Below are 25,831 nucleotides of genomic sequence, written 5' to 3' on the forward strand. Positions count from 1 at the left end.
GAAACACTTGAACCGAACACTGATTTTGGTAATAAAATTCAATGATTTTCAAGCGTTGCTCGTTAGTAAGTCTATTCATGATGAAATGTCAAAGCATACTGAGCATCTTTCTCTTTGACACCATGTCTAAAATCCCACGTGATCTGTCAAATACTAATGCATGAAAATCCTAACCTCAAAAAAATCACCCTTTATAAAAGATTCGTTATAGAGCCTTCGCATTATAACAAATCATAATGAAGGCTAACCCTTGAATCTCTTTTTCCTAGAAGATCTCTTCATCTGCCTATAGAAAATTAATGAGGGGTCTTCAGTGTATATGAGACCCACTAAAATGTCTTCGAAATTTAGAAGAGCATATTGAATGTCTTCTATCATTGTGTTTATAAGACCCCTCAATGTGCCCTCTTGAGGGTGGAATTTTTTTGGAACAATTTTCATTGTTTCCGAATAAATTTCGAAATTTCTTTGTTTTGTCGACAACAACAACATCCAAAATGAATTATCTGTGAAATCAAATCAATTTTCCTATTTTTGTTCTTCACGGTAATGAGGTGGAAAATTATTATAATGAGGCTATTGATCTCACCACCCTGGTAGGATCTTTTGTGTTTAAAAGACCCCTCAAAGTGCCTTCCGTCTATAGAATACCCCATGAGAGATCTTCTGTCCACAGAACACCCCTTTTTCTTCTTTGAAACTCATTTTCCAAATTTATTTCAAATTTTCTTTGTTTTCTCGATAACAATAACAACAACATCCACAATAAATTATCTACGAAATCAAATCAATTTAGTTCGTTTTTTTTTCAAAAAAATTAGGTGGAAAATTATTCTAATGAGGTTATTGACTTCTCCGTAAAAAATCTATTAATTTCCAGAATTTTGTCACTCTACCCTCTTCACCACCCTCTTCAAATACCTTTTATTTCTATTCCTAAAAAGATTTTAATATTTTACGAAATGAAAAATGAAAATTATGACAAAGAGGTATTTGACCTCTGTAAAGAAAATTTGTCCACTCAACTGAGAGTAAAAGTAAAATTTTCTCTCAGTGTAACTGAGAGGACTTTGATTTGGATTTTTTGGCCACTGCTGGCTGACTGGCTAGCTAGGTGACTGGCAGACTTGTTGGCTTGCTGGCTGGAATGATTTATGCAATGGTCACACAAAGAGACTTTGATTCGCCAAAAAAATAACAAAAAAAAAACAACAACATTTGTTGTTATAATGGATTTGTACCACATGGGGTAGAATACAATATAGATGTGGTAGACAGTGGAACAAGAATATAATGAAGAACCAATATCGTATTTTTAGAATAAGTCTTTGGGATCTGTTCATTATTTAAGATCAAAATTTGAAGTCGAATAGAATATGGAACCAGTCTATTGTAAATCATTATTGAACAGGTCTATTGTAAATATCAAACTCTTACGATCGCTAAAACACAACCATGCATTTAAAATATAATTAAGAACAACGGATGATATAATAAAATAAGACGCTATTCACTATACGGTGGTATAACAAAAAATATATTTTTTTTAAATCGCAACTATTTTTTTATAATTGGGTTCCACGGTTTATTTGTTGAACACCCCCACACTCACACTCATATAAGTGCTTCTTCTTCATTTCTATACAAGTAAATCAAACCAAAAAACCAAAACAAAATAATAAAATAAAAAAATTAAAACACACAATACATTTCAGAATACACAAGTTGCCTGTTGTTGCTGTTTTTGTTGTTGTTTTTATTTTTTGTTGTTTGCTGCACGACTTTTAAGTCAAAATGTTGAAACAGTTGAAATTAGTATTAGACAAATAAAGCTGTTAAGCGGTTTAACTTTTCACAAGAATCCAAAAAAAAAAAAATAGAAAACGCCAAATACAAGGATATTTAAATAAAAAAAAAAATTAAAGAATATTTTTTTGGAAAGGAAAAATATTTGAAGATGAAAAATATTAAAAATGAAGATGAAGATAAAAAAATAAAAATATAAAATAAAAATAATTTTTATTAATTTAGAATAAAACAAAAGAAAAATCGATTACTATTAAATATAATTTAAAATAAAAAACAATTCATTTGAAAAAAATATATAAAAATGTGACAGAAAAATTAACTAAATTATTTAAAAAATTCGAGTTTAAAAAATAATCCAACAATAAATATAAAAAATAACTTTTTAATATACATACAATAATAAATGGAAAAATTTAAAAATAAAAACCAAAAACAAACTGCTGTTTAAACCCCAAAACTTTATTTGTAATAATTAAAAATATTAGAAAAAGATCGCAGATCAACAAATTAAAAAATATATATAAAACAAAAATTATTTAATAATTTTTTTTATAATAAAAACATTTGATTTCTATATAAACACTTAAAAAGGAAATATTTCCAAGAAAAATATTGTGGATGGATTAAATTAATAAATAGTACATACTAAACAGAAAAAAGACAACATATCTTAAAAGGACATTTTAAAAATTACAAAAAAAAATACAACAGCAACAAAATATTCTGTTAACAAATATATATATATATATATATATACATACAAAAAGATAACATTTCAGGATATAAGGAAATATTTAACAAACAATTTTATAAAATAAAAATATTAAAAAAAAAAATTTAAAAAAATATATAAAAATTAAAAAAAAAAAAAAAAACCCAAAAACTTTAATAAAGACTTATAAAAACAAATATCATTATTAAATAATAAAACAAACATTCATAAAATAGAAATTAAACATTAAATTCGAGAAAAATATATGTAAAAAGTTTAATAGGAAAATATTTGTTTTTTTATAGAAATGTTAAAAAAGTGAACAAAGAAATTTTAATAAAAATTAAAAATAAAAATGTGATAAACATAAATTTCCAAAAAAAAAAAAAAATTAAAATGTTTTTATAAAACGAAACATTTATTAAAAACATAAAATTTTCACAAAAAAAATCAAAGTCAAATATTTAATTTTGGAAATAAAACGATACAAGCAATATAAACATATATAAACTAATGTGTTAAAAAACATAATTTTAAAACAAAAAATTAAAATAAAAAAAGTATTTATCCAAATTTAAGAAAAAACTAACTTTAATATATATTTTTAAAAATATAAAAGAAAACAAGGAAATAAAGAACAAATAACTTAAAAAAAACAAATTTTAATTAAATTGAAATATATATAAAAAAAATTAAAATAAATATATATATATATATATATATATTTTTTTAAAGTAAACCAATTATTTTTAAACACAAAAAAATCAAAACAATATTTTCAAATATAAAATTATAAACATTCATATATTATACATATTAAAATAAAAAATAAATAAAAATAATTAAAAAAATCATATTATAAAAAATTAAAAGGTCCAAAACAAATAAAAAAATATTTATCCATTTAAAAAATTTTTTCACAAAAAAAAAAAATTTAATAAAAAAAAAATGAAAATATTAAAAATATATTAAAGAAAACAAGGAAATAAAGAACAAATTTTTTGATATAATTAATATATATATATATATTAAAAAAAAAATTTTAATTAAATTGAAATATAAAAAATTAATTTTTTTAAAGTAAATCAATTATTTTTAAACACAAAACAAATCAAAACAACATTTTTAAATATAAAAAATATAAAATTGTAAACATTTAAATAATAAATACATTAAAATATTATTATTAATATATATTAAAAGAATATATATATATATATATATATATATAATAAAAAATAATTAAAAAAATATTAAAGGCAATTAAAAAATTAATAAAATACACTATTTTCTAAAGTTATATTAAATTAAAAACGACAATAAAATACAAAACTTTTAAAAAAATTTTTAATCTTCTAATAAAAATAGTAAAATATTAAATATTAAAATATATAAAAATTTTCATATTTTTTTATATTAAAAGGGTAAAAAATTTGATATTTAATAAAATAAATATAATGTATATATTATTTTTAATTTCAATATAAAAAATTTTCAAATTAATGTTTTTTTTTAAATTTCAAAATAAAAATAATTTATTATATATTTCAAAAACAAATCATTAACAAATAAAGCTTTACAATAATTTAATAGTCTATAAAATTTTAAAATTATATATTTTTTAATAATTTCAAAAGAAATGAGAAAAAATATTTAATTCTATATATAATTTGTTCATTGAAAAAATAAGAAATATTAATAAAATTTTAAAATATTTTATGATAATATACAAATAATAAAAAAAATTCAAATTAATATTTTTAAACAATAAAAAAAACTATATATTAAATAAAATTTATCAAAATTATAAAATTGGTCTAAATAATTTAATGAAAAAAAATAAATTGAAAAAATTATAAAATTATCTAAACATAAAACAAACATTAAAATAATAACAAAATCGAAAATTTAAAAAATAAATATTAGGAAATTTATATACAATATATTTATTTTTTTAAATATAATTTAATTTATATTAAAAAAAAAAAAAAGAAAAATACATTTTATTATATATTTATGTAATTTAAAAAAATAGTATATAATTAAAAAAAAACAAATTAATTAAATGAATTATCAATAAGATTATATACATACAAATTTAATTATACAAATCATATTTTTTGTTGGAAAAGTAAATTTATAAATAAAATTAATAATTAAAAAAGTTATTTTAATTAATTATATTAAAATTAAAAACAAAAACATATATACAAAAAAACTTTTTTTTATTATTTAATTTTATTAATTAAATATTTAAAGAAAATATTAAATATTTTAAGTAAATGAAAAACAATTTATAAAGTAATTAATTTAATTAAAATTGATTATTGTTAAGTTAAATATAAATAAAAATATATTATATTTAAAATAATAAAAAATAATATATTTTATTTAATATATAAATATAATATTATAAATTTAAAGAATTTTATTCAGATTAGAAGAATTTTTAAAAATTATTCCCCATAATTTAATAAATTTAAATTAATATCGAAATTCCTCGAAAGTAATATAAAAACAATCTATTTAATAATTAAGAAACAAATTCAAAACAATTTGTTGTATTTCAATTATTGTGATTAGCAAGCACTTCTCAAGCACTCCATCGTAAATCATTCAAACTAATCAACGATATTTATTACCTTCCCAACGAGATAAGCTTTGAAAGTACCAAACACTTGAGAAAAAATATTTTCGAAGTCCAGCAGTCATCATCAGTTTACCGGTACCGCTCGCAAAGTAAACCACGACGATCACGGCGTTCATCATGTCGCTCAAAGGCAAATTGTTGCCAATGAAATTATTGCTGCTATCATGGGGTACCCTGAGCATTATGGCCACCCTGCCAACGGCCACCAAATGTGATACCTCGTATTACGAAAAATATTATTCAGCCCGACGATTTTTACCCCTAAAGAAACCCTCCCTGGTGGAGGTCCACTTCCAACTGCAACTGCAGGATGAAAAATTACAGGAATTTGAAAAAATGGCCGTTGTGGGTGATATTGACCAGCTCGGCTCATGGAAGGCCAGCAAGGCAGTGGTGATGAATAAAACTTTGGATTTTGGTAAATGGGAAGCGGTGCTGCAGATTCCTGTCAATACCTCTTTCAATTATCGTTATTTTGTGGCGGCTCAGGATAAGAATACGGGCGATTTGCAAATTCGTCGTTGGGAATCGGCATTAAATGCCAGGCCACTGAGTGTTACCACCACGGCGGTAAATCAAACGGATAATTTTGGTTATATTGGTGCGGGGGCCTCGAAGGAGTTACAACGTGGTTGGTTGAATTCCGGCCATATTGTGCAATTTAAATTGTTCCGTAACCCTCTGCTCCTCAATGAATCCCTGGCCGGAGAGGATCAACAATTGAGAATTAAATTAACTCCCGTGGATCCTGAATGGCGCACCGCCATTTCACCCTCCGCTCGAGCCTACACAGAATATGTACGCATGGAATATGGTAATAGCTTCTTGAGAAGCCAACCCGAACATGGTGTCCAGTATAAGGAGGATGGTATCATAATGTTCCACAGCACTGTGGCGGATTTGTCGAAAGTCGGATATCTTTTCCAAATCTTTGTGGAGGATATTGAAAATGATTTGTATCGCCTGGTGGGTTATCAATATTTGGAACCAAAACTACTGGAAAATACCGATGGTGCCATTGAGCTGAATTTGGTATCTCCAACCTGGATGAATGCCATCGGCACGTTGAAGTTGCAATATGTCATTGTAAATCCCTCTCCGAATTCCAGTGTAGATTTCCGTACCTCCTTTGTGGAATATTGGCGGGATAATTGGACTCATCTTGAGGCAGGACATCGGGGTTTGGGAAAATCCTTGAAGGAAACCACAAATGCTGCTCCTCTCATTGAAAACACAGTGGCCACCATGATTGCCACCGGTGATTTGGGCGCGGATTTGGTAGAATTTGATGTCCAGTTGACCAAGGATCTCGTGCCGATTATCTATCACGACTTCTCGGTCTATGTATGCATTGAATCCAAAACCCCCACCAGCAAAGATGACCTTACCGAAGTTCTCATCAAGGATGTCACCTATGAACAGTTGAAGGACTTAACCACCTATCAGGTGATTGGATCGAAAATCATTGAATACCCCTCCCACAACTCGGTAAAGGATGAAAATCAACGTCTCTTCCCCACGTTCGAAGATTTCCTAACGAAAATCAATAAATCCGTAGGTTTCGATATTGAAATCAAATGGCCTCAGCTGAAAAGTAATGGCGTGTGGGAGAGTATCCAAACCATTGATAAGAATATCTATATCGATCGTATCCTCGATGTGATGATGCAACATGGTTGTGGTCGTTTCTCCTTCTTTACCTCATTCGATGCGGATATCTGTACCATGTTACGTTACAAACAAAATATGTACCCGGTAATGTTCCTCTCCTCCAGCAAGGAAGCCAATTTTGTTGATCCCCGTTCGGATACCATTTATGATTCCGTGAATAATGCCCAAGCCTTTGAATTGGCTGGTATTGTACCCAATGCTGTTTTCATCAAAACTAATCCCGCCTGGATCGATGTGGCCAAGGCCCAACAAAAGAAAGTCTTCCTATGGGGTGGTGACCTGAAGGATCGTGAATCGATTGATTGGTTTTTGTCACAAAATCCCACAGGGGTTATTTATGATCGTATGGATCTCTATTTGACTCCCAATCGTACAAGTGCCTTTGAAAAGGAGGAAGATCTGCCGGAGTTCTTTGAGCTGCAGTGTTCCACAGCTGCGGGGCAAGGTAGTGGTGAAAATGCCACCATAACACAAATTTTAAGTAATGTTAATATGTTGTAAACTTTGTAGTCAATCATGTGAAATATGAAATATATTTTTAATAAAATGATAAGCAAAAAATCAAAGGTTCTTCGAAGAGTTACGGATTTTTGTTGGGAGGAGACTAATGGTGGAATTTTGTGGAGAATATTTTTTACTTCAACGAAGTTCCGCTAAAACGAAGTTAAATGACCAAATTTGGCCTTTTCTGGTATATAGTACTAAAATCGACCAAAAAATATTTTTACCATTGGTACCCTATTTTTGGACCCCAAAAGTAGGGGTTTTTGTAGAGTTACGGATTTTTGTTGAGAGGCGACCCATAGTGAAATTTTGTGGAGAATATTTTTTACTTTGACGAAGTTCCGCTAAAATGAAGTTAAATCAGGAATTTTGACCTTTTCTGGGATATAGTACTAAAATCGACCAAAAAATATTTTTTCAAATTGGTACCCTATTTTTGGACCCCAAAAGTAAGGGTTTTTGTAGAGTAACAGATTTTTGTTGTGTGGAGACTTATAGTGACATTTTGTGGAGAATATTTTTTACATTGACGAAATTCCGCTAAAACGAAGTTGAAGTGGTTATTTTGGCATTTTTTTGGAGAAGGCACCAAAAATCGACCAAAAAATATGTTTTCATACTTTGAATATTTTGTTAACCCCAAAAGTAAGGTTTTTTGGAGACTTACAAATTTCAGTTATGTGTAGACTAATAGTGAAATTTTGTGGAGAATATTTCTTTCTTTGGCATCAGTCCGCTAAAACGATGTTAAAGGTTGAAAATTGGCATATTATGAAAATTAACCAAAAATCGTTGAAAAAAACTCTTTTCGGAGAGAATATTTTTTGGACCCCAAATGTAAGGTTTTTTGGAGAGTTACAAATGTACTTTGTGTGGAGACTTATTGTGGAATATTGTGAAGAATATTTTACTCTTTGAAAAAATTCCGCTAGAACGAAGTTAAAGGGATGTTTTGGTATTCTCTAGGAAAAAGTACAATAATCGACTAAAAACATTTCTCAAAGCAACTATACTTTTGGTTAGACCCCAAAAGTAAGGTTATTTGTAGAGTTATACATTTCTTTTGCGAGGAGACTTATTGTGAAATTGTATGGAGAATATTCCCTACTTTGGCATAATTCCCCTAAAATAAAGTCAAAGGAGGAAATTTGGCCTTTTCTGGAATATAGTACTAAAATCGACCGCACAATTTTATTCGTATTGTAACCATATTTTTTGGACCCCAAAAGTAAGGGTTTTTGTAGAGTTACAGAATTTTTGTTCTGTGGAGACTTATAATGAAATTTTGTGGAAAATATTTTTTACCTTCGCATAATTTCACTAAAACCAACTTTAAGGGGTAAATATGGGCCTTTTTGAGGAAAAGTGCACAAATCGAATATATATTTATATATTTTTCATGAAGACAATATTTTGTGGACCCCACAAATACAAATTTTCGTAGAGTTACATGTTTCCTTTGTTAGGAGACTTATAATGAAATTTTATGAAGAATATTTCTTACTTTGACATAATTCCGCTAAACCCACGTTTAAGCGGAAAATTTGGTATTTTTGGGATAAAATAAAAAATCGACCAAAAACATTGAACAAAGCGACCTTATTTTTTGGGACATAAATAATCACGTTTTCACGCAGAGTTACAGATTTCATTTGCGAGGAGACTTGTAGCGGAATTTTGTGGAGAATATTTCATACTTTAACATAATCCCGCTAGAATGAAGTTAAAGGCCATATTTTGGCATTTTCAAAGACCAAATCATGACCAAAACATGCTTTTCACAGCAACAATATTTTGTGGACCCCTAAAATACAGATATTTGTAGAGTTACAGATTTTTGTTGTGTGGAGACTTACCGTGAAATTTTGTGGAGAATATTTTACACATTCACAACTTTTCGCTAAAATGAAGTTAAAAGTGGAAATTTTGGTTTCTCTGGAAAATAGTACAAAAACCGACCAAAAATATTTTTCAAAGCGAGACCATATTTTTGGTCACAATCAATCATGTTTTCTTGTAGAGTTACACATTTATTTTGTTTGGAGACTTATTGTAGAATTTTGTGTAGAATATTTCATACTTTGACATATTTCCGCTAAAATGAAGTCAAAGTGGGAAATTTGGATTTGGTTGGGATTTACAAAAATCGACCAAAAAAATATTTTTCACATCCAGAATATTTTATGGACCCCAAAAATAATGTTGTTTGTAGAGTTACAAGTTTTTGTTGTGTGGAGATTTATAGTGAAATTTTGTAGAGAATATTTCATACTTTGACATCAGTCCACTAAAATGAATTTTAAGGCGAAATTTTTAAGTTTTTCTGGGATATAGTACAAAAATCTGCATCATCAACAAAATTTTTCCCAGCGACAATAATTTTTTGACGCCCAACGATATTTAATGGCACCAAAGGCCATTAGGTCCACATTAAAGATATAATGTTCTGTAAGAAAACCCCTTTCTATAGCAAACCATAAGGTACAGGCCAATCGTTTGGGGATTCTCTGGGAAAAAAATTCCCGTTTCGTTGAGTAAAATGTGATATATTTTTTAAATTTCCTGTCAAATGGCGCCCAACGTGTGGCCAAATGAAGTGGCACCAACGCAAATTTTCCTTTTCTGCAAAAATGTTCTCACAAATTTTAAACAAATTACCGTTTTGTAGTTAAAATATCAGAAAATTGAAATGGCGCCCAACATGGGGCCAAATAAAATCTCACGAAGTGGCACAAAAGCAAAATTTTAATTTTCCGCTAAATTGTTCTCACACATTTTAAACAAATTACATTTTTTTGTCATTAAAATATCAGAAAATTGAAATGGCGCCCAACATGGGGCCACCTAAAATCTCACGAATTATACATTTTTCATTACCTTCAACCGTAAAACTCAACAAACTACGACATTTTTCGCCATCAACATGTCAGAAAATATAAATGGCGCCCAACGTGTACAATTCAACTGGGGCGAGAAATACCACTTTTCTCATCAAGAAATATAGCGTAGCACAGATTAGAAAAAGTCTGAATTTTTGCCACCATAACATTAGTTAAATAAAATGGCGCCCAACGTGGGTCAAATAACACAAGAAATAAAAAACGGTTCAAAATTTCTTAAGAATTATTTTCCCAAACTGTAGAGGCCCACAAATTATAAAAAAAATCTATACTTTTCACTTCCAAATATCAGTGAAATTAAATGGCGCCCAACGTCAATTCGTGAGTGAGTCAAATTCAAGTGAAAGCAAAAATACAAGTTTTCCTATCCCTAACTTTAAAACACACACACAAATCATAAAACTTTCCCATTTTGTACCACTAGAAAATCACAAAACAACAATGGCGCCCAACGTGGATCAATTCAAATCAGTATCAAAAATATCACCTTTCTTATCCCCACATGTATTGGTATACAGATTATAAAATTTTCAGCATTTCTCGCCACCAAAACATCAGTTAAATTAAATGGCGCCCAACGTGGGTCAAGTCAAATGACACAAAAAATAAAAAAAAAAACGATCCAAATATTCTTAAATTTTTTCCCAATCTGTACAAGCCCACAAATAAAAAAATATACTTTTCGGCAACAAAACAACAATGGCGCCCAACGTGGATCAATTCAAATAGAACCCAAAATATCTCATTTTTTATCCGCAAACTTAACAACTCTTAAATTATTATTTATTTTAGATTTCTTTACACCAAAATATCAGAAAAAAATGGCGCCCAACGTGAACCAACTTATATGGCAACAGAAATAGACTTTTCCATATCCTCAAAACTTTTGGAAACTATCTAACATCTGAAATTATTACAATTATAAATTTCTTATAACCAAAAAATCAGAAAATTAAAATGGCGCCCAACATCGACCAATTTATATGGCACCATAAATACATTTTTCCATAATATCAAACCTATTAGAACCTCTCTAACATCTTGTGTCACTTTCTGAAACATCTGAAATTATTACAATTATACATTTCATATAATCAAAATATCAGAAAAATGGCGCCCAACATGGACAAATTAGTATGGCACCAGAAATAGACTTTTCCATAGCCTCAAACCTATTTGAACCTCTCTAACATCTTATGTCTCTTTCTCTTTATTTTCACCTTACAGCGCCAGCTAATGGAGGCCTATATCCGACAGAAGCGGGCTTCACCGGGCATGGTACAGGCCAGCGATTTACAAATTAACCGTCCGATATCGGCATTACGAACATCAGGTCATAACGCCCGTGAACTACATGCCTACGATGGACCAATGCAATTTATTAGCTCCGCACAAAATCCAGACCAATTAATCAATAATACGAAGGTGGATATAATCAGTTCGCCAACAACAACAACAGCTGTAACAACGACGACGACAATGGTCAATAGTTCCGTAAAATATGCCAATAATTCAAATCATCATCATAGTCGAACACCGAAACGTACAAATCTCAATGTGGATGAGGGTAAGTGACGGAACGAGAAAAGAAAAAAATGGGGAGGTGTTCTAATATTAATTTTTTGTATTCTCCAGATCTCATAGAAGAAATTTCCACGCAAGACCTGGAGGATGAGGAAAGCACACCCATCGTCGTGACAACGGAGTCCAATCAAGGCCACTTACTTAGCAGTTCAACAAATTCCGCCTCTTCCCAACCGGGTAGACAAAGTAGATCACGACAGCAGTCTTTCGATGGCACCCTCGACGAAGAAGATTATGCCAATCGTAATAATATCGCCCTGGCCGCTCCCATTATGCCAGCCAAGTCGCCAACATCCACCACAGCCAATTCACCACATTGCAAAGCGAATGCACCGGCAAATGGCCAACAGCCCGATAATGGTGAACCATGTGAGCCGGAGGGTGATATTATAGGGAATATTGAACAATTTGTAATGCAACCAGCACCGCAGGGAGTGCTGTACAAATGTCGTATTACCCGTGATCGTAAGGGTATGGATAGGGGTCTCTTTCCGATTTATTATCTACATTTGGAGCGGGACTATGGCAAGAAGATTTTCCTTTTGGGTGGCCGTAAACGTAAGAAGAGTAAGACGTCGAATTATATCATCAGCTGTGATCCCACCGATTTATCGCGAAATGCGGAGGGTTATTGCGGAAAATTGCGCTCCAATGTTTTTGGCACATCGTTTACGGTCTATGATAGTGGGAGTAAGGATAATACCGAAAATCCTAGGCTAGATTTGGCCGTGGTAATATATGTAAGTGGATTTCTCTTGTTTGGATTATTATATTTGAAATGGCGCCCAACGTGGAACCAAAGCAAATGACACAAAAAATATTTTATGTCTTATCCCAAACTGTAAAAGGCCACAAAATATAAGAATTCTTAAATTTTGCTATTAAATATGAAGAAAATTGAAATGGCGCCCAACGTGGAACTATTTCAAATGGCACCAAAAAATATTTTTTCCTACACTTTACCGTAAAGGCTTCCAAATTATAAAAATGCTAAAATTTCCCCGCCTAAAACTTCAATGAAATCAATTGGCGCCCAACGTGGGACCAAATATTAGAAATGAAGTACAATGTGGAACATTCGGAAATTAAATGTTTTTTTCTTATCCAAACTGTAAAAGGACAAAAAGTATAAGAATTCTTAATTTTTCACCACTAAATATAAAAAAAATTGGAATGGCGCCCAACGTGGTACTATTTCAAATGGTACCAAAAAAAATAGTTTTCCTACCCTTTACTGTAAAAGCGCACAAATTATAAAAATACGACATTTTCTCCCCTAAAGCCTCAGTGAAATCAATTGGCGCCCAACGTGGGGCCAAATAGAATCGCAGGAAAACACATTTTTCCTATTCCTAATTATTAAGGCCCACAAACTCTACAATTTTGCCACTAAAACATCAGTGAAGTTAATTGGCGCCCAACGTGGAATCAAATCAAATAACCCCAAAACTAAATGTTTTCATATCCCTAACTGTAAAGTTTTCATATCCCCAACTTTAAATTCCCACAAATTATAAAAAATGCTACATTTTTGCTATTTAACTCTCAGTGCAATCAAATGGCGCCCAACGTGGGTCCAAGTCATATTAAGCAAAAAATTCATTTTTTTTCTTTTCCTAAGTGTAAAGACCCACAAATTAAAAAATCGCATAATTTCGCACTAAAACATCAATGAAATGAAATGGCGCCCAACGTGGGGCAAAATCAAAATTTTAGATTATAGCATTTTATTCACTCCCTTTCTCTCCCTACCCAGGACACCAACATTTTAGGCTTCAAAGGACCACGAAATATGACTGTTATACTGCCGGGCATGACGGAAGATGATCAACGTGTCAAAATCAGTTCCGCCGATCCCAAACAACAGGGTATTATGGATTTGTGGAAAAGCAAGGTAGGGTCGAATGACATACAACTTATTACAGATTTCCAATCTAATGATTTTTTCTTTTTATTTCTTGCACCAGCATTTGGACAACATCGTTGAGCTGCACAACAAAACACCCGTCTGGAACGATGAAACCCAATCGTATGTTCTCAATTTTCATGGTCGTGTTACCCAGGCATCGGTGAAAAATTTCCAATTGGTACATGATTCCGATCCCGAGTACATTGTAATGCAATTCGGTCGCACTTCGGAGGATGTTTTTACCATGGACTATCGTTATCCACTGTGTGCCATGCAAGCATTTGCCATTGCCTTGAGCAGTTTTGATGGTAAAATAGCATGCGAGTGAATGGGGGAGGAAAATCGTGTGGACGATGAACAGCAAGAACAAGAAGAAAACCCGAGCTTATATTTTTCGAAGTCTAAACGTCAGAGATCACGAAGATCGTAGAATTTAAGAACATTTTTGTAGATGTGTTTTTTACTTTTTTTACTTTTTCCTTAGTATAAACTGCTGCAGGATGCGAAGTTTATGTTCGAAGTCTGATTGTTGTTTTTAGAGATTTTTTTATTATTTGTTATTGTTATTTCTTTTTGTAAATATTTTGTAAGGCTTCATTCGTATATCGTATAGAATTAATAGCTAGTCTTTAATAGTTCATAAAAAATCGCAAGAGAAATACTGAAGAGGTCCAAGAGAACCTTAGTGGAAATCAGGAAAAGATCTCAGATATTAAGGAAGATAAGAACGTGCCTATGGTTGGAATGTCGTATATAGAACGAAGCTTAGCTGAGATATTCGTCAGATTATTTTCTTTATGCATGCATTTTGTCCTGAACTTGCTTGGAAATACCGTAGATTTCTCAAGTAGCTCCGAAGTCCCATGTTATGAGATCTATGGTGTCCGATGCCTTCAGCAGGCAATTTAAGATCTCAATCTCCAAAGATCTCAAATTGAAGAATGTCTCATTTTTTCATCACCTTCACTTGGTCTTTTCCCATAAAGAAACTACGACGTTCCCTATAGCAGGGTGATTCTTCATCTGCAAATATCTCGAATATCCATTCTGTCTTGAACTCACTAACCCTGCCTGTCTGCTTTCCTCGTCAGCTTCAGTTTGATTTCGTCCCATGGGAGAGACATACAATGCCGATGCAATATTTACCATCAGCCAGTTTCTTACAAAATTGTACCTTCTGATATATACAGGGTCTCGCTTCAGCAGGTGAATAGCCTTCGGAGGATTTTTTGTTCAGGAAATATCATCTTCCTGGACCACTTTTTTGAGGAGAGTCCAGAGCCGATTGACTTCTCTATTGAAAAAGCATCTCATCTCAAGATTTTATGAATACATTCTGTTTTGAACTCACTGTCCCGCCATCTAAGATCAATGCTTTTTGAAGTTGATTTCCTCCCATTGGGAGACAATCCCTTCTCCTAACATTTTTAGGACTTCGATATTCAATGGCGATGCAATATTTGCAATCACTCAGTTTCCGACAAAGTTGTAACTTCTGAATTCTACAGGGTGTCGCTTCAGCAGGTGAATACCCTTCGGAGGAATTTTTCTTCAAGAAATATCATCTTCGAAATCATCTGATCTCAAAATTTCGTGCATATATTCTGTTGTGAACTCACTGTCCCGCCATCTAAGATCAATGCTTTCTGATATTTAGTAATGTCTGCTTTCCTCGTCAGCTTCAGTTTGATTTCCACCCATGGGAAGACAATCTCTCCTGCTAACATCTTTGGAATTCGACATGCGATTGCGATGCAAAATTTACAATCAGTCAGTTTTCTATAAAGTTGTACCTTCTAATTTCTACAGGGTCTCAGTTCAGCAGGAAATATCATCTTCGTTTAACCCTTTTTCGGAAGAGCCATCACCGATGGCCTTCTCTATTGGAAAGTCATCTCATCCCACAATATCGCGCATATATATAATGTTGTGAACTCACTGTCCCGCCATATATGATCAATGTTTTATGAAGTTATGCGACGTCTGATTTCCTCGTCAACTTCAGTTCGATTTCCTGCAATGGGGAGGCAACCCCTTCTATTTAGTTCTTAAGGAATTCTTTATGCGATAGTGAGCCTTAAATCACGCCACTTTTCTCATCAGCATCAGATTGATTTCCTGTCCCCATTCTTTACCAGATTCATTCTGATTTCCTACCACGGGTTGACAATTTTATCAACTTCTTTTTGAAGACTTCGATATACGGAGGAGTTGATATTTTTAATTTCTTCAAATAAAAACAATTTTGACTGTACACAAAACAAAAATAAATTATCACTCTAAGCGGTGGATCACTCGGCTCATGGGTCGATGAAGAAGGCAGCTGTAAGGTACTTTAATTAATTTTAGAGAGCTGCTATTCTCCTCGGATGATATGTTCTTCAGGAAGAGCAATCGTTATTGCATCTGTTCTTGAAAATAGTCATCTCCAAAGATAACTAAAACGAAGAATTTGATTTATTTATTATTACCTTACCTTATCAGATTCTAGAGTTGGGTAATCTTGTTTTCGCGTCACAAAAGGGACTAGTTCCAGAGTTCCTTTTAGTTCAACCCTTCACTGGTACATTGATCAGTTAATTCAGATGAATGAAAGTGCCGGACCTAGTATCAATCGTTCCTTTTGGAGAATAGTTCTTTTGATCTAATTACGGATGTTTTCAGGAATTTCTCTTGAGAATAGTCATCTTTAAACTTCTCCAGACTTCGATTACATTCGAAGACATTCATTTATTTTAGAGTTTTCGAATTAACTGCTATGGTTCCTTTCTACTCTAGTAGTTCTCTCCTCTCACTCTTGCTCAAAAACTGTTAGTCATAAGTTCCCCAATATGCCTCTCAATAAAAATATATATTATTTATTTATCTATTTATTAATTGTAAAACTAATTTAAGCCTAAATACACCAAATAAATTGGTTTCAAAATAATCACAACTAAAAGGCCTACTTTGCAGAACAAACTAAAAAAAAATATTATATTTATAAATGTTATTTTTTATGAAGAAGAAAATATTGTATTATTTTTTTTTGAAACAAAAAGAAATTATTTTCAGACCAGTTGCCTTAACTATTTTGCATAGAATTAAAAATCCAACTATTAAAAAACCAAACTTAAATAGAAATCAGTGTACAAAGAACCAAAAAATTTAAAATCAAAATTTAATGAAAATCTTCATAAATGTTATTATTAAATTTAACAATTAAATTAAACAAAAATAATATTAATAAGTAATTTATCCCTAAAGAAAGTGGATAGAAATGGGTGTGCTGATCTTAACCCTCTTTCCATATTTCTGTAGATACGAAACCCCCAAACCTTATATCGGTTGTAGATTCTAGCATTTTTTGTATTAATCCGTACCAAAGTATAATAATTTTTGGCATTCCGAATATTCGAATATAGAAATTGCTCCACTACCATATTCTCTACCAGTAGGCTCTATTCTAAAAACGTTAAGAGCATTTCTTCACGACATTAAAACCGATAACTTGAAATCTTTCAATTAGGTAATCGGCAGAAATAGATGGCAGTCGAAATATTTTGATTGCTCAATAGCTTCCAAAATTATCAATTGCTGGACCCATTGTCAATGTCCTCATTTTCATCCTACATGAATAAAGTCTCATAAGGATTGGACTTTATACTAAACATATATCCCTGTTTAAACGACATGTACATTAGAACTTTTTTAAGGCTTAATCTACTTTAAGAGGATTTATTTGACAAATATGTAATGGAATTGACAATTAAAAACCTACTGGGTTAACTTAATCCGGTACAATGTAAACGTACGTATTAACTAAACTATTTTTGTCGGGTTAACCTCCTCTATGAAGATTTATTTGACATACATACAGGGTGAGATGAAACAACTGCAACCAACTTCAGACTGCTGTCATTTCTAAGCCACTCGTCCGACAGCTGTTAAAATTATTCCAGTGACAGCTAATTATATTGTTTACAAGCGTACAAAAGCATTTTGGTGAGAATTTTCCAGAAAAAAAGTTATTCGTGATGGAATACAAGCGTGATAGTGTGATTTCTGGAAAACCACAAGTGGCTATCGTTAGAGCACTCCAGCATTTAAATGTGTATAAATCGTTTGTGTCTAGTACCTATACGTAGTTAAGCGTAAAATCGACTTTTTGACTTTTCGATTTTTAGACTTCTCGATTTTTGCCTTTGACTAAAAAGTCTACTTTTCGATCTCTCGATTTTGTCAAACCTGATCAAAATCGATTTTCGTCTTTTACCGATTAATGCAAAATCATCTATAAATTGATTTTTGTATGCATTTTTGTAAACAGATAAAAAAAAGTTCTGGAATGTGTAATTTTTGGGCAATTTGAACTTCATGATAATAAAACAAGTAATTATGAAGAAAATCGAAAGTCGATCTTAAGTTTGCGATTTTCTCAAAGATCAAAAGTCGACTTTTAGACTTTTCCAAGATCTATTAATAAGGTCACCAAGATAGCAATCGAAGTCGGAAAACAGCTGCTTTTTCTCAAGTCTAATGTCAAAAATTTCGACTTTGTTTACGTTTTCATAATGGAAGTCAATTCACAATAATGCATTTAGACAGCAAACTTGAGAGGTATCGATAATCAGCTGGTCTCCCTTGGTGACCTTATTTATAGGCCATGGACTTTTCCAAACAAAAAGTCGAGTAGTCGAAAGTCGATTTACTAATCCCAACTCGTACCGTCGTTCGTTATAGTGATACTTGTAGCATAGCCCGACGTCAAGGAAGTGGACGGAAGAAAACAGCAACATCAGCCGCAATAGCTCGAAAAATAAAGAAGTGACTTGGTAGAAACCTGCGTCGCTGTGGCCGAAAAATTGATCGTGTTCTCAACCTATCGCAATATTTCAATTGGCAAATATTGAAAAATGAGTTCGGGGTAAAGCCATTGAAATTCCAAAAAGTGCAAGAAATTACATCGCAACAAAAAGAAAATAGACTCAAAAGAGCTAAAGAGTTGCTTCGCTTGGCCGAAGGTGGTGAACTCCGATGAGGGAACATTTTTTGTCCAGCAGTTTGTAAACAAACAAACCATCGGCTGTTATGGCGGCCAATGCCAATGGAGATCAATTCGAACAAATCTAAACTTATTCTAAAATTTGATGCTATTTCCGACATTTTTTGCTTTCATTCAGTTTGGTTGCAGTTTTTTTTTTATCTCACCCTGTATATGTAATGGAATTGACAATTTAGGTCTACTGGATTTAATGAATCCGGTACAATGTAAACGTACTATTAATCTACTTTATGAGGATTTAAACTCACTTAACGAAATACAGTACAATGTAAACGTACTATTAGATATTTTTTTTGGCTTTTATTTATCGCCCACGACATTCCTATCCACTTTGTAAAAGTCCCATAAATTACTTGCTACTTATAGGGTGTCATTAGATCGATTAATGGAAGCTTAATGCTTAATAGCATTGCTATCGTTTGGATAATTGATAGCACTTTGACAGTTAATCAAGACATCAGCTGCGCTAAATGGACTACCTATTCATTGTGCCATGATTGATAGATTAGCCAATTTTCTAATTATGGCAATGCTCTTAAGTGATGCCAACCAATAATACAACTCTGGTAGCCATATTGCATTACTATTAACCCTTTCAGTGTCAAAAAAAATTTGTCGGAATAAAAATCTAAAATGTTGTATTTAAGATCATATAAAGGCACAGAGTTAAGAAAAAATAACCATTTTCATTTTAATCCTCGGTCAGGTTCGTCTGTCTTTCAGCAAAAACATAGGATAACCGAAAAATAGCAAAGAAAGAGAGTACTTTTAAATGTCGAATATATACGACAAAAACACTGAAAGGGTTAAATATCTGCTCATAATTTGTTATACATTTTAATCATAATACAAAAAAACCATATTAAATACATATATACAAATTCATATTTATATATAAGAAATATTTTTCTAGTCATTTAGTAAAAAAATTAAATATATTTAAAACAAGATTTTTCTAAAATACAAAAAAAAAATAATAAATGTAATTTTCGAATCATAAACATTAAAGAAATTAAAAAATAAGAAATTGAAAGAAAAAATTCTTGAAAACTTGCTCACCGACAACATGGAGAAGGGGAAGGTCAATGGAGGACGATATTACTAAAAATTACTGGCATTATTAGAGAGTGGACTTGACTAAATTTTTAAGTATGGCAATGCTATTCAAGCATTGGCATCATTGGAGGCCCTGACCCGTCTCTCAAATGGCCTTTCAACTCTCCAAAACTACATACCAAAAAAGAAAAACAACAGAGACTTAGCACAAAAATGTATTTTTTATTTAAAAAAAAAAACTTTATCATTAAAAAAAAAACAACAACAAATTTAGCTCATCATCTACTGTAAACCAAAAAAGAAATGCTCAACGTATAATCAAAAATCAAATGGAAATTTGTTAACATTAATTATGTTATCTATGGAAAAAATTAAAAAAAAATTGAAACTCATTTATGTACCAAAATTTAGAAAATCGAATTAAATGATTCCGACACTAAAAGGCGTAATGATTTAGTTCGAATTGCCAACATAAAGTTCCATATATTTTTCCGACATTAATAATGGTAATACTCTTAATACTGGTAATGCTCTTGAATAAAGCGCCGCATTACGCCTTCATTGTGGTCCTTATCATCTTATTAAAAAATAACAAAAAATCCTCTAGGTACGCTTTGTCATAACAAAAAAAAATTGAAAATCAAATTGTCTCAATATTTTTTTGTATGTATTGAAAATTTTTTGAAATAATAGTATTAAGACAAAAAAGGAAAAAAAACGAAGTAAACAAATAAAAAAGTAAAAACTTGCGGCTGTTTTTTTTAATATTTTTTAAGTACAGCCTAAAGATCGACAATATTGGTCGCTATAAGCTATATTAAATAATGTGCAGAATTTTTTTCAGGACATTTGGACATAGTCATTAAAAAAAACATATATCTAACGTTATATACGATTTTGACTGCAATATCAGGTCCGACGTCGCATTTTCAACCCGCTCTTTTAACTTTCCTCTTCATAAAGGTTTGCCATTTCATCATACAAAGAAATTGTTATAATTTATAACGAAATTCCGAGTCAGTGGTCAGAGCGTTGCATCAAATTTATGTTCGTCACAATTATCCTAGCAGATCGTCTAGTGGAAAATTTTGAATCCGGAGGCACAGTACAAAATATGCCCTTCACCGAGAGACAAAATATGCGCTGGCGCTGAGGCTCTGGAAGGAGCATTTTGAAAAGCTTCTGGCATCAAATAGTGGCGTTGAAGAAGATACCCCAGAACCAATAAGAGATGACGGTATAGAATGTATACCAACTAGACAAGATGAGGTCATAAATGCAATTAATCGGCTCGAGAACCAGCCGAACTATTCAAGACTTGTGGTCAGATGCTGGTCAGGAGCAAGCACCAGCTGATTAGTACAATTTGGCTAGAGGAATGCATGCCCAATGATTGGAACTTCAGCACCCTGTGTCCCGTGCACAAAACAGGAGACAAGACGATATGTGTCAACTATAGAGGAATTAGCCTTCTTCCCATCGCATATAAAGTGCTATCCAGTGTGCTGTGTGAACGATTGCAGCCAATGGTCAATGTCATTATTGGACCATACCAATGCGGCTTCAGACCTGACAAATCCACCATTGACCAGATTTTCACTCTGCGCCAAATCCTGGAAAAGACCCACGAAAAAACACATCGACACATACCACCTATTCGTCGACTATAAAGCCGCAATCGACACCCCTATCCGTTCAGAGGTGTTTAAAGCTATGTCTACGTTCGGCATTCCTGCAAAATTAATACGGCTATACAGGTTAACTTTAAGTGGCACCAGGTCAGCAGTTAAAGTCGGAAAGGACCTATCGGAGCCCTTCAATACCGAACGAGGATAAGACAAGGTTATAGTTTGTCGTGTTTTTAACATCCTGCTGGAAAAGGTCATACGAGACGCAAAGGTTAACAGAAATGGCACTCTGTATACCAAACAACACATGTTACTCGCCTACGCCGATGACATCAATATATCAAATTGAGAAAGAGTCTGCCAAAGTGGGTCTGGCAGTAAACGGCGAGAAGACCAAGCTGATGGTATAGTCAAAGATTTTATATACCTTGGCACCGCCATAAACAAAACGAATGACATCAATTTTGAAATTCGGAGAAGAATTATGATGGACAACAGATGCTACTATGGTCTAAGTAAGCAGTTTAGAAACAAGGCCACCTCCCGTCAGACCAAACTCACACTTTACAAGACGCTGATACTACCCGTGCTGTTATATGGATCTGAAGCATGGGTAATTGTGCAACCAGATGAGGCAGCTCTTGGGGTGTTTGAAAGAAAATTTCTCCAAAAGATCTACGGGCCGATCTACGTCGACGGTGAATATCGACGTCGAATTAACCACGAGCTTTACAATTTATATTGTAAGGTGTCTAGGCGATGTTGTGCGAATGAATGAGAATGCCCCAGCTCAAAAGGCATATAAAAGCGAGCCTACTGATTGTTCCCGTAGAAGGGGAAGGCCACGAATCAGATGGAAAGACCAAGTAGAAAACAATCCCTTGGAATGTGGTCTTTCAAATTGAAGGAGATGCGCACAAGACCGACGCGCTTAGAAATCTTTTCTAAGCGCGGCTTATGGAACAACCGTTCGTAACAACCCAGCTAAGTTGTAATGAGACAAATAAATGTCCGTAGTATCAAGAACATTGCTGCCGCTTAGGCTTCCTATCATTTCAAGCCTCAATGTGTCTCTCAATGCTCCGGACACAATGGTCGCGTTGAATTTTCCATCACATTATATATTAGCAATAATAAAAAATGCGATCACACGCGACGATTCTAGCAGATGGCACAATTGAACGTCTAGTGGAATTTTTTGAATCCGCAGGTACAGTACAAAATGTTCCCTTGACCGAGAGACAATGAAGTACACTTAATGTCGAGTATATCGCTGTCGCGGAAAGTCTAAATTTTGTCTCTTACACGCCATTTTGAGCCTTGGACATCTGTGGGTAGCCGCATGATCATAAGCACCCTATGTTCCTCAATTATGCCCAGCAACTACTTGAAACTTTATCGGAATTTCAATGTAAAATCATCTTCAGCGATGGTGCGGCTTTTTTGTGGCTGAATTGATTTCTTCTCAGTTACTGAGGAGTCATTTTTTTCTATTGAAAAACATCTAGAAAAAAATTCTTCATTTTTTTCTATTAAAAAAAATTTCAGTAAATTTTATGGAAAAATTTCTCAGTAACTGAGGGATCCTGTTTTCTATAAAAAATTCACCAGAAACTGAGGAGTCATTTTTTTATAGTAAAAAATTTCTTAGTGACTGAGGAGTCCCTTTTTATTAAAAAAAAAAATCCTTAGTATTTGTACCGTAGAAAAATTTCCTCAGTAACTAAGGACTCCTTTCTATAGAAAATTATTCCTTATTGGCTAAATATTTTTTTCCTGTAAAAAAAGTCCACAGTAACTAATGACTCCTTTCTTACTGTAGAAAAAATCCTCAGTGAGGAGTTTTTTTTTTTCTTTAGAAAAAAGTTCTTCAATGACTGAGGATTTTTTTTTTCTGCTGGAGGAAAGAAATTCCCCTGTAGAAAAATAATTCCTCAGTGACTGAAAAAAAATCTCGGTAACTGAGGAGTCCTTTTTTATATACCAACAAATTCCTGAGTGTCTGAGAAGTTATTTTTTCTACAGAAAAAAATTCTTCAGTGACTGAGAATCATTTTTCCTATAGAAAGAAATTCTCATTGATAGAGGAGTCCTTTTTCCTTAGAAAAAAAATCGTCAGTGACTAAGGAGTCGATTTTTTTTCTTCTAAACCACAATACTTACCATAAAATTTAAACACATTTCTTTAATTTTTCAGCCCCGTGTGTGTTTTACGCCCTCCTAAAAGTATGCCACAAAAAATAATAACAACATTGTTTTCTTTCGGTTTATATTATTATTTATTATTCATTTATGTTGTGTTGTTTGTTGTTATTATTAATATTAATATTATTGTATATAAGTACATTGTTTTTTTTTAAGGTAGAATAAAGGTATTGTTGTTTTTTATGTTTATATATTTTTTTTATTACACATTCATATATAGATTTATTGTTATTATCAATACAAAGGTAAGTGTGAGGTTATGTGATGAAAAAGGGAAGTGTTATATTTTGTGTGTGTGTGTCCATAAATTTTATTTTGCATATTAATACATAATTTCGGTTTTTTGTTGTTATTGGGTGTTAAATATTGTGTGTAGCTTTTTGTATGCATAATTTTATTTATTTTTATTGTATACTTTAGGGCTGTATTAAAAAAAATCATAATCATCATAAAAAACAATATTTACATGACATGGTTTTTTTATTATAAAATATTAATATGTGTATATTTGTTAAATTTTTTCCATTTTTTTTATTTGAAAGAGTATTAACAGCATTTTGTGCACGATTTGCAAGAATTAAATTTTGCTTGGTTGTGTGTGTGTGGGTGTTTTTATTTTTTTATTTTATACATTCATTTAACAATATTAATTGCATATTAATTAGTTGTATATATAATGTTTTTTTTTTGTTTTTTTTTTTATTATATTTCATTAAAGTATATTGTTCGGTCTTTAATATCTTTAGATAGAGAGTGCGAGTATAAAAAATTGTGTGAGTTATTTTTTCAATTGTCTAGATGTTTATTTGTTTTTTTTTTTAAATTTATTTATGTTAATTTATTAGAAACGTTTGTTTTATTGGGGATTATAAAACAATTGTAATCATTTTTTTTTTCTTTAAATAATATATAAATGCTTGAACAGATCAGCAGTATTATGTATTAAATTTCCGACGATGGACCTCCCTGGAATAACTCATAATATTACTAGAACCTTCAGAGATGGGCTAATATGCGTTAAAATCGCAAACAACTAGCAGTATTATTTTCTATAGAGCAAGGACGCCGTTGATGTTCTTCGTTCCACGGTTCGAAGGGAACCGATCATTTTATGTTGTAATATTTTCTTAACTCTAAACCCGGATATCGAAACCTAAAACTATACTTTCTTTTACAAGTGCAGGCATTAGGGCGGGCCAATATGTATGGAGCCGAAAAAATCGTTTAAATCCAGCCTCTAGAATGAATCTATGGACAATTCTAAACAACTTTGGTGAAGGAACCATAGGTCTATCTCGATTTCCGAGTCGCCCACTTTTCAAGAAATTATTTTTTCCAGTTTCATTTAAAATTCGATTTTTTTTTTATCAATTTTACCGAAAAACTTGTAAATAGTTATAATATGTATGAAACTCCCTCTGGCGGTGGTTATAGGTAAACACCAGAAATGAATTTCTCGACCCCAAAACCCCCCCATATACACATAAAAAGATAATATAACGACAAATCATAGAATTATTCTAGGGGCTGGATTTAATCGACAAAACATTTAGCACGCCCCCGATGCCTGCATCCATTGTATTTTTAAATAGATTTGGGTTAGGAGACATTTATGACCCACCCCATTTTATGATTACAATAAATTGATCTGGCTCTAAAAATTTTAGAGAACAATTTTTTTTAATGAGAAGGTGTCAGGATTTTTATAAAGTCTTAACATTGTTTTTACCGATGTTTAAATAGATTTGGGTTAGGAGACATTTATGACCCTCAACAAAAATTCTTTAATGAAAAGTATTCAGAATTTTTTTTTTAAAAATTGTCACATTCTTATACAGATGACGTATCCCGTAGATTCCAAATATGAGGAGTTTTGGATAGTTTTCAAGTCGACAAAACTTTTTCAGGACCTTCATAGACGTTTGAATTTATGTCCACATTTTTTAGGAGAGATTTAAGAGAGATTAAACGGCATAAGAGATCCGATAATATTATGAGTATATGTAAAATAGGTATAAGTAAATAGACTTTCGATTAATCGACTTCTTGTATTGAAAAGTCAAAAAGTCGAAGTCGACTTTTGATCTTTGAGGAAATTGCAAAGCCGACAATACAAGGTAGGCTTTTTATTTTCTTCATAAATACTTGATTTATTATCA

The 25,831-nt window shown here is 31.9% G+C and overlaps 2 protein-coding genes and 1 long non-coding RNA gene across 3 annotated transcripts; 2 read left to right on the plus strand and 1 right to left on the minus strand.

Moving 5' to 3' along the window:
* The first annotated feature begins 5,283 nt into the window (after positions 1-5,283).
* LOC133324804 (glycerophosphocholine phosphodiesterase GPCPD1) lies at positions 5,284-7,343 on the plus strand. Its single transcript, XM_061533641.1, has one exon. The coding sequence runs from the start codon at positions 5,289-5,291 to the stop codon at positions 7,341-7,343; it is 2,055 nt and encodes a 684-aa protein (XP_061389625.1). The 5' UTR covers positions 5,284-5,288.
* A 4,133-nt stretch (positions 7,344-11,476) lies between these two features.
* LOC133324805 (protein king tubby) lies at positions 11,477-14,087 on the plus strand. Its single transcript, XM_061533642.1, has 4 exons — positions 11,477-11,740; positions 11,836-12,570; positions 13,587-13,724; positions 13,798-14,087. Exons 1-4 carry the CDS (start codon positions 11,483-11,485, stop codon positions 14,065-14,067), a joined length of 1,401 nt encoding a protein of 466 aa, XP_061389626.1. The 5' UTR covers positions 11,477-11,482; the 3' UTR covers positions 14,068-14,087.
* A 3,502-nt stretch (positions 14,088-17,589) lies between these two features.
* On the minus strand, positions 17,590-18,790 carry LOC133324802 (uncharacterized). The gene is made up of 2 exons (XR_009754139.1): positions 18,447-18,790; positions 17,590-17,856 (listed from the first exon to the last, which is right to left on the minus strand). It is a non-coding gene; the product is annotated as an uncharacterized LOC133324802 (long non-coding RNA).
* Positions 18,791-25,831: the final 7,041 nt, after the last annotated feature.

Source organism: Musca vetustissima, unplaced genomic scaffold, assembly GCF_032173495.1.
Source record: "Musca vetustissima isolate MV318-11 ecotype Yass unplaced genomic scaffold, APGP_CSIRO_Mvet_v1 utg21362, whole genome shotgun sequence".
In the NCBI taxonomy this organism is placed as follows: Eukaryota; Metazoa; Arthropoda; class Insecta; order Diptera; family Muscidae; genus Musca; species Musca vetustissima.